The sequence below is a fragment of the Stegostoma tigrinum genome, chromosome 46, assembly GCF_030684315.1.
Source record: "Stegostoma tigrinum isolate sSteTig4 chromosome 46, sSteTig4.hap1, whole genome shotgun sequence".
Lineage (NCBI taxonomy): Eukaryota > Metazoa > Chordata > Chondrichthyes > Orectolobiformes > Stegostomatidae > Stegostoma > Stegostoma tigrinum.
In genome coordinates this window covers 12,079,568-12,088,417 of record NC_081399.1, presented here as the reverse complement: position 1 = coordinate 12,088,417, position 8,850 = coordinate 12,079,568, and the positions used below count along the sequence as shown (strand labels likewise).

At 41.3% G+C, this 8,850-nt stretch overlaps 1 protein-coding gene across 1 annotated transcript; it reads left to right on the top strand.

Annotated features, from left to right (window-relative positions):
• Positions 1-6,532: 6,532 nt before the first annotated feature.
• Positions 6,533-8,051, top strand: LOC125449498 (probable G-protein coupled receptor 139). The gene is made up of 2 exons (XM_048525302.1): positions 6,533-6,635; positions 7,120-8,051. Exons 1-2 carry the CDS (start codon positions 6,572-6,574, stop codon positions 8,028-8,030), a joined length of 975 nt encoding a protein of 324 aa, XP_048381259.1. The 5' UTR covers positions 6,533-6,571; the 3' UTR covers positions 8,031-8,051.
• The last annotated feature ends 799 nt before the right edge of the window (positions 8,052-8,850 follow it).

Genomic DNA, 8,850 nt, shown 5'->3' with positions numbered 1-8,850 from the left:
TTCAGGCTTCAGTACCGGCCACTTGCTTTTCCTGGTGACCTGGAATTAGATGTAGGATATTGAATTTACAGATGACATAAACATTGGTTGTTGGTAATGAGCAAGTTATCTTATTGACTGCAGGGAGATCAAAATCAGCTGGTCAGCTGGGCAAAGGAAAAACTGTCAAATGGAATTCAAGCTGGAGAATGGTGAGATTCATTCAGAGATCAGTGGTTACAGATCTATCATCCTTTCTACAGACTGATCAACTGCAGAAAAATCTGAGCAGTTCCCTTAAAATAAATATTGCCATGTTTCTAGGACACTCAAAGTAAATGTAATTTCCAGCAACTCTGTTGCAGTCCTTCTCCAGAATTGCATGTGAGGCAGTGTGTATTACTGAATTGGCCTTTGCCAAGGATGTGTTTATGGGATGTTACTCTATTGAAACAACTGTTGTTTATGAGTTAAATAATCCATTATTCTGCAAAATTTTCCAAGAGTTATCATTACAATTATTCTTTCTTTTGTTTGTATTTTGATTTTGATTTTATTATCACACATACTCAACTTAAAAAATAGCACAGGAGTACAGTGAAAAGTATATAATGTCACCACACAATGTGCCATCTTAGGTACGAGTATCTAGGTGCCTAGAATCTGAGAAACAATGTAGAAGGAAAGAACAAAGTTAAAAGTTAAACTTTGTATTGATTAGAGCATAACATAAAGCATACAAAATAATGTTAAAAGTTACACATAGCATACCTTCTTAGTTTTAAGTACAAAATACAGAAATAAAGCTAAAGTCCAATATTACAGTCTTTCTTAAATGTTTACCTTCAGTGGGACCACACTTTGAGGAATCACTCGCGACTGGAAGTCCATGCTGATGCTATGCTGGACCAAAAGACTGTCATGCTCAGCCAAAAGTCCACCATATAGGATCAAAAGACCAACATGCTCAGCCGAGAGAGCAACATGCTGACCAAGAGACTGCCATACTCAGCCGAGAGACTGCCATGCCAACCAAGAGACTGACATGCTCAGCTGAGAGTCAACCTTGCTGGGTGGAGGGCTTGCTATGTCGAGCCGAGACCAGCACACACTGGATCACTGAGAGATTGTCATGCCTGCCCCAGAGACCAACATACCACACTGAGAGACCAGCATACCGGGCCGAGAGACTGCCAGGCCGGGTCTGTGCTCAGTATGAGGCCGGAATTCCATGGCCAGGAGAAGAAGGAAGAGAGAAGAAACAAATACGTAAAAGTGAAGAAAAATGAGAGAAACAAAGTAAAAGGAAGCAGATGGGGTAGATGGTCTCCATCTACAGTGTTCTACTCTGCTGCCATCTTGATTAATCCTTTTTTAAATCCTATTTTAAAGTCACTATTTTAACTATAATGTGAAAATAAAGTGTGCTTCACTTCAAGTGCGGTGGTTTGACCAAGCAAATTACATCTGGAACACAGTGTCTTATACTTGCTGTTAGAAAACAAGAAATAGTTGGGGTCTAGACCTCTTCCTGATATATTTTTGACAGGGTTTGGTTTGGTTCACAACAACCTAAATTTCAGTCAATAGATTACCTCACAATCCAGAAGAATCAAGTTTACCAGTTGGAGGAGGATACACAAGCACATTCATTATCATTATATTGGGCAGAAGTCACTTGGGAATGATATTCTTCAGACCATCAATTGTCAGTTCGCCCAACGATAAAAGCCAGGAATCTGGCAGAATTGGGGATCAGCACCTTTCCTGGGAGACTGAGATATCACTAACATGCCAGGAGCTGGCGAGTCAGGGACAGAACTAGAAGGGACACTCTGCTCTGTTCACTGACCCTTCACCCCTCAGTGAATCCAGTGCCAGAAATGACTGCTATTGGTCAGCCTGACAGAATGCTATCAGATGAACACACTGCACTTCCACATCCTAAATATTACCAAGCTCCCATCCTGTCTCAGCTCATCTGCTCCTCTGCCATCTGTATTTTCTCAGTACAGCATTAAATGCCATGCTTTTAACTGAGCTGTCAAAACTGCTGGACTCCCTAACTAAACCTCTTCAATTACCCAGAGCCCCGTATGATTTAAAATGCTTTCTCACATCTATCTCTATGTATGTGTTATTGTCACCTGACTGAACCCCACCGCTCCCCCCCACCCCACCCTTCAGTGAATCAACATCTGCTCTATTTAAAACAAAGAAGTGTGGAACCAGGAAATCTGAAAGAAAACACAAACGTTGATGGTGAAACTCAGCACCTGTGGGGAGAAAACTGAGTGAACTTTTCAAGTCCACTGATTGTTCTTCAGAACTCTTCTGATGTTCAGCTGCCGGACCGGCTGAGTTTTGCCAGAAATTTCTGTTTTTATTTCAGCCGCACTCAGTTGGTCATGATCAGGGCGTTGTTAAGTGTGTTTGGGAATTGTGAGGGGCTGGTTGGGAGAGCAATGGCAGGTGAAGTGGCGAGCATTGTGGCATTCCAAGCAGTTAATCCGGGTTTGGTTCCCAGCCATTGTGATGTTGTGATTTTTAAATCAATTTTCAATGGAAAATCCCCAAGATGAAATGAACAAGATGCATCTTTCAGATGATTTTCAAATAACAAGAGGGGAGATGAAGCTGCTAGTACATTTCGAGAGCTGGAAAAACGATTGGAAAACCTGTGAGAAATCCTATGAACTGTTATTTCAAGACTAATTAATTAATCCAGGAGAGTCAGCATGGATTTTTTAAATCAGAAGGTCATATCAGATTTTCTTTCAAGGAGCAACATTATTCGATGGAATGGAGTGTTCAAGACTAAATGATTAGTGTGCAAGTGCCTGGCTTTAATAGTTCAGCTGTGATGCCATTAGTGTAATGATCAAAGCTAGTTTTCGCGAAGTGTTCATTTAGTTTCACTGACCCAAAAAAGTGGAGAAAACCCAAGAAATCCAATTCCCTGGCCCCATATTAAAGTCTGATCAGCAAAAAGATGCAGGAAAAGTGACCGGCTCAGTAGATAATGAGGTCAAAGTGAAAGGAAAGGAAAGATTTGAGTTTGTGTGATTGGAAAGTTGGCTTCAAAATGTTTACTCTGACTTCACACACAAAAATGGAAATTGGTGGAGAAATCCTGTGCCTCTGATGCTGCTTGACCTGCTGTGTTCATCCAGCTCTACATCTTATTATCTCAGATTCTCTGGCATCAGCAGTTCCTATTATCTTTGAAATATTGTGAGCAGTTTTGGGTCTTCTATGTAAGCAAGGAGTTTTCTTTAATTTCAAAGTATACCTAATTCTTAAAACATACATATATCCATAGTTACTAAAGCATTCAGGTTCTGTACAATAGAATATGAAGAAAACAAAAACATTGGAACTGGACTCTATCCCATAAACAAACCAAAGGTATCTCTTGTATAAGATTACATTTACATATATTTGGGGTACACAAAGGTTGTGATAACTGAACAGGCCCCCATTTAACTTTGGCAGAAAGACCTCAGACAGTGGTCTTTCCCCATTGTGTCTTGGCGGCTTCTGCCCCAAGCTTTAGAGCATCCCTCAGCACATAGTCCTGGACCTTGGTATGTGCCAGACTGTAACACTCAGTCATGGAAAAATCGTTGCTCTGGAAGACCAAGTGTCACGCAGACCAAACACTGTCATTCACCACATTGATTGTACTCCAGATGCAGATGGCTGTGCATCCTGGGTAACAGACCTCAGAGAAAAGAGTCCTGCATCACAGAGCTGCTCAGGACGAGCCTCAACAAAAACTATTACATTTTTTCATCAAACTTCCTTTACAAAGACTTATTCCAGAAGGAGATGTGTGACAGTCTCTAGCCCTCCACAGCTGCTTTGAAGGCAGCACGCAGTGGCATACATGTCTGGGCATACAAGAAGGATGCCCCTGGTAATGCCCTAATCACCACCAGCCAGTGTTGTCTTGGTTCTTGTTGAAATGTTCTGGTGATGAGGTAATCTACACAGGGAACCACTCGACAGGATCCACCCTCTCTTTTTCCTGCAGGTTCCTGAGGGCACTGTGCTGACCACTCCCGGATGGACTGGTTGTCTTACTTCATGAAGGACAGGTGATAGGGAATGGTCCGACTATTTGGAGCTTCTACAGCAGTGAGGCCAGTCCCATCTTTTACAACACCAGGGACAGGTACAATCATAGTAGGCACTGACATTTGATGTTCACGTACAAAGGGCCTGTGCACAGCTTGATGCAGCCACACACTGAGGTGGCCATCAAGATGAGAGCAGCATTGTGTACATTCTCCACCCACCTTATTCAGAGTTTTGTACATGGCGTTCCTGCGGACATGGTCCACCTTAGACCTGCAGATGAAGTGGAAGATGGCTTGGATGGCTGAATCGATCTAAGTTCTGGATATGGGTCAGACCTGTGCCACAATCAACAACAGCACTGGAGAGGGAGAGGTCATCACCTTGGTAATAAGCTCCTCCCACGCTTCGCCCCTCTGAACTGTATTCCCAGCATCTTCAAGTAATCTGTCCTGACAGTGAAGAGGATAACAGGTAGTTCATCCCAATTCCCGAAGCATATGGCCTCACTCTTATCTCAATTTATCTTGGCAGCCAAGGCCAGTTTGAACTGGTCGCAGATGTTCATGAGTGTGTGCACTGACAACGGATCTGAGCAGAAAACTGATGTCATCCATGTACAGGGAGGTTTTGACCTGCAGACCTCTGTTGCCTGGAACAGTCACCCCTCTCAGGTTCACATCCTTCCTGATGGACTCAGCAAAATGTTCCATATAAAACACTAACAAAGCAGGAGCGAGTGGGCAGCTCTGGCTGACTCCAGATTGGATCAAGAAGCTTTCCGATTTGCACCCATTGATTTCGATTGCACTAAACATGCTGGTATATAACACTCAGATCTAATTGGACTTTCCTTCTCCAAAGCCCATTTGGAGAGCACGTCCCTCATGTATGTGTGCAACAGCATGTCAAGGCCTCCTCCTGGTTCAGGCTGATGAGACAGGCTTTCACTATTTCCCAGCTCCTCACCCCATCCTGCATGTAGGCAATCATATCCCTGAGAACTGTGAGGCTGTCAGAGATCATCCTGCCCAGCACAGCACAAATTCACAAAACGTACAGTCTCCTGTACACTGGCACACACTCTCACAGTCTGACACACTCATACCACTCACTGTATCACACATGGGGTCCCGTATCTGACACATTCACACACTTTGTCAAACCCATTTTCATGCACTCAGGCTCTCACACATTGCAGCATAAACCCTCACAGGTACACGCTCACTCTTATTCGGTCAATCTCATGAAATCACATCATGTACTGCAGTCATAGACACACACACACTTGCTCACGTATCCATGTGCTGGCATCCTCATTCACTCACACACACGTGCAGTCAGATGTTCTTACACTCTCTCCCACATCATCACACATTCACACCATCTCATCTGTTCGAACACATAGTCAAATATCTTGACTGAAGGGTCAATGACAAGGGATAAACTTTTAAAGTGAAAGGCAAGAGATTTGAAAGGGATTCGAGCATTATTTTGCACCGAGAGGGTAGGTGGCAATCCGGAAGTCACTGTGTCGGGGAGGGTAGTTGAAATGAAAACCTTTAAAAAGAACTTGGATGAACAGATGGTGTCATAGTATTCAATGTTATAGGCCTAGTGTGGAAAGTGGGACTTGTGCAGTGTGTTTTTAGTGGGCGGAAGGGCCGCTTTCATACGGTATGAATCTGTGATTCCATGTTATCGCCTTTTCAAGGTTCCCAAACAGGAAGGAAGCATTCCATAAATTCACAACAAATTTCATGATTTGTTCCTCTCCATTCTGATCTGGTGGATTCCTGGTTCTTCACATTCAGATGAACAGTCATCATTGTCTGGGAGGTGAATTTTGAGTCTGGCCGAGAAGAGTGAATTACCTGTGTTAATCTGATACACAGGGTGAGGGCAAACCCTCCATTATACAATGTTAGAGTATTTCCTATGTTCTGTTCAAGTCAAGTTAACATTAATATTAAGTTTAGTGCATTGACAGGAATATTAGCAGATGACAATGAGGGGTAAACTTAGAGAACTGTTACGATCACTGATAATGACATTACATGATGCATTGCTTTGTGAGGAATGAAGCAAGTCAGTACCATTACATTGTCATTCTTGGACTAAATAACATTATTAAATAGCGACTTATTGAAGGTTTTCTTTAATTAATACGGTTACACAACAGCAAATCTAAAGAAGTGATCTGCCCTATCTTCACAAAATATATCCAGAGTGTTTCTCCTCTGGGATCATCTTCCTTTCACCAGTTTTAATATTTGGAAATTCCTGGCCTGAGCTTTGTAACTATCCCCTGATGACCCAGTTGTACTGGGGTAGAAAATAATCCCTTGTTTGTAAAAGGACTGCAAAGAATTGTTTTTACACCGCTATTGTATGACCTCATTTACTCTCGGGGACATGGCTCAATCTATAAAGGAGGTGAAATTAAGGATCTCAGATGCATTTCACTTGAAACCAGAAAAGTTGAGGGAATTTGCTCATTATTCATAAAAGAATGGTAATAATTCTCCACATAAAGAACATTTACTATCCTGTTATTGCAGCCTTTGGCATTCCTGGTAAGACATTTTTTTTCATCAGAATGAATATCATGGTGCTCAGGTAACAGCTTTCAGGAATAGTCCTCATTGTATAGCTGCTTATCCACCAGAAGGAATTGGGGAATATGGAGTTGGTACTGCATGTTTACTGAATAGTTCCTCCAGGGTGAGTATCAGCAAAAAATCAAATATTCAGACATTAATCCAATGCTTGTGATGAAACTGAACATTTTACTAGAATATACACATGTTCAACAATCATCTGGATGTTATATCTAATTTATGGCAATGTCTATGTAAAGTTAGTTGAAACAACACAAATATTAAATCCTCAGCAATTTTTCCCCTGTAGACAATTTGTCAGTCACATTGATTTATCTCATGAAAACAAATCTGTGGCAAGCTCTGCATAATGTCAAATTTGAATATATCCCAAATATTTACTGTGATTTGATTTTTAATAGAGTCCCGCTTTATAACCTCTCTTGTCTCCACTTCACAGCAAACTTACTGGCCATCATCATTCTCTCCAGAGGAAATTGTGGACTTTCTAAATGTATCTCAGTTTACATGATCGCCATGGCAACAGCAGACTTCCTGGTCATATTTTTCAATGTCATTGTATATCACATTTTGAGTTATCACTTTCCAAATTCATTTCTGTCCTACACTCTTGTTTGTAAGTTCATCCTGTGTGTCAATCCTGCCACATTGGATATGTCTGTATGGTTTACTGTTTTCTTCACAATTGACCGTTTTGTAACTATGTGTTGTCAGAAGTTTAAATCATCCTATTGCACAGTAAGAACAGCCACTTTCATTATGATCACATTCTCTGCCCTGATTTCTTTGCAGAACATACCCTTCTGGTTTGCATATGACCCTGAGCAAATAATTTTCAACACTCTTTGGGGTTGTCAATCCAATGTGGCCTTTTATGCATCAGCTGCAGGTCAGGCGTACTCCTGGGTGAAAAGTATTTTAGCTGCATGGCTGCCTTTTTGTTTGATATTACTGTTTAACTCTTTGACAATCAGGCGTATTTTAGTAGCCAGCAGAGCTCGCAAGCAACTGCGGGGTCTCAGCAATGAGAATAGCACTGACCCAGAGATGAAAAGCAGAAGGAAATCCATAGTTTTACTGTTCAGTATATCAAGCAGTTTTCTCCTGCTGTGGCTAACAGCCATCGTTAACTTTTTAACCAGTAAACTCACAACAACAGTGTATTACCGAGGTGATTATACAGCTCCTACATACATTGCCACTGAAACTGGTTATATTCTTATGTATTTGAGTTCCTGCACAAACACGTGTATTTATGCAGCAACACAAACCAAATTCAGGGGAGAGATGGAGAAGATGATAAAATATCCCTTCATTTTGATATTGACTTTGTTTCAAAAAAGCATTTAAGCCAAAACTTTTTTTTTACCATGCTAGGTGAATATCAGCCCAAGTTCTCACTCAGAATATCCTGTTCTGTTGTGTGTTGAGAAGGTTTGCACTTGTGAAATGTTTTTGGAATACATTATTTCAAACTGTACACCATGTTTGATGCCTGCTCATTTCTCAGGGTGAAAAAGTCCTGATGGTTTTTACATCCCAGGAGCTAAGATCACAACAATCTCTTTTCATTCAGATACATCCCTGTTTTAATGTTGAACAACAGTCCAGCCTTCTGAATTGTATACCCAATCGAGCCTTGCTTTATAACTCAAACATTCCATTTCTAGAAACATCCTAGTAAATCTCTTCTGAACACTCTCCTGGTGAATAATATCCTTCCAATAACTGGGCATCAAAAACTGAACACAGTGTTCCAGAAAAGGCAACCTCAACATGACTTCCCAAGTGCTATACTCAAAGGACTGAGCAATGAATGCAAATGTACTAAAGACTTTTTAACCACACTGGCTTCAAAGAAATATGTACCTGAAGCCCTAGATCCCTCTGTTCCACAACAGATGGATAATAGTTTCATAGATTCATACAGCACAGTAAAGGTCCCTTGGTCCATCAAGCCTGCACTGACATAACTACCACTAAAAGTGCGTTAATCTAAATTTCCTGCACTTGTCCCATATCCTTCAATGTTCTGATATTTGACGTACTCCTCCAAATATTTTTTAAAGGTTGTAATATTTCCAGCTTCCACTGCCTTCCCAGGCAGTGCATTCAAGGTTCCCAACACCTTTCTGAGTGATTTTTTTTTCCCCAAATCCCCCCTGAATCT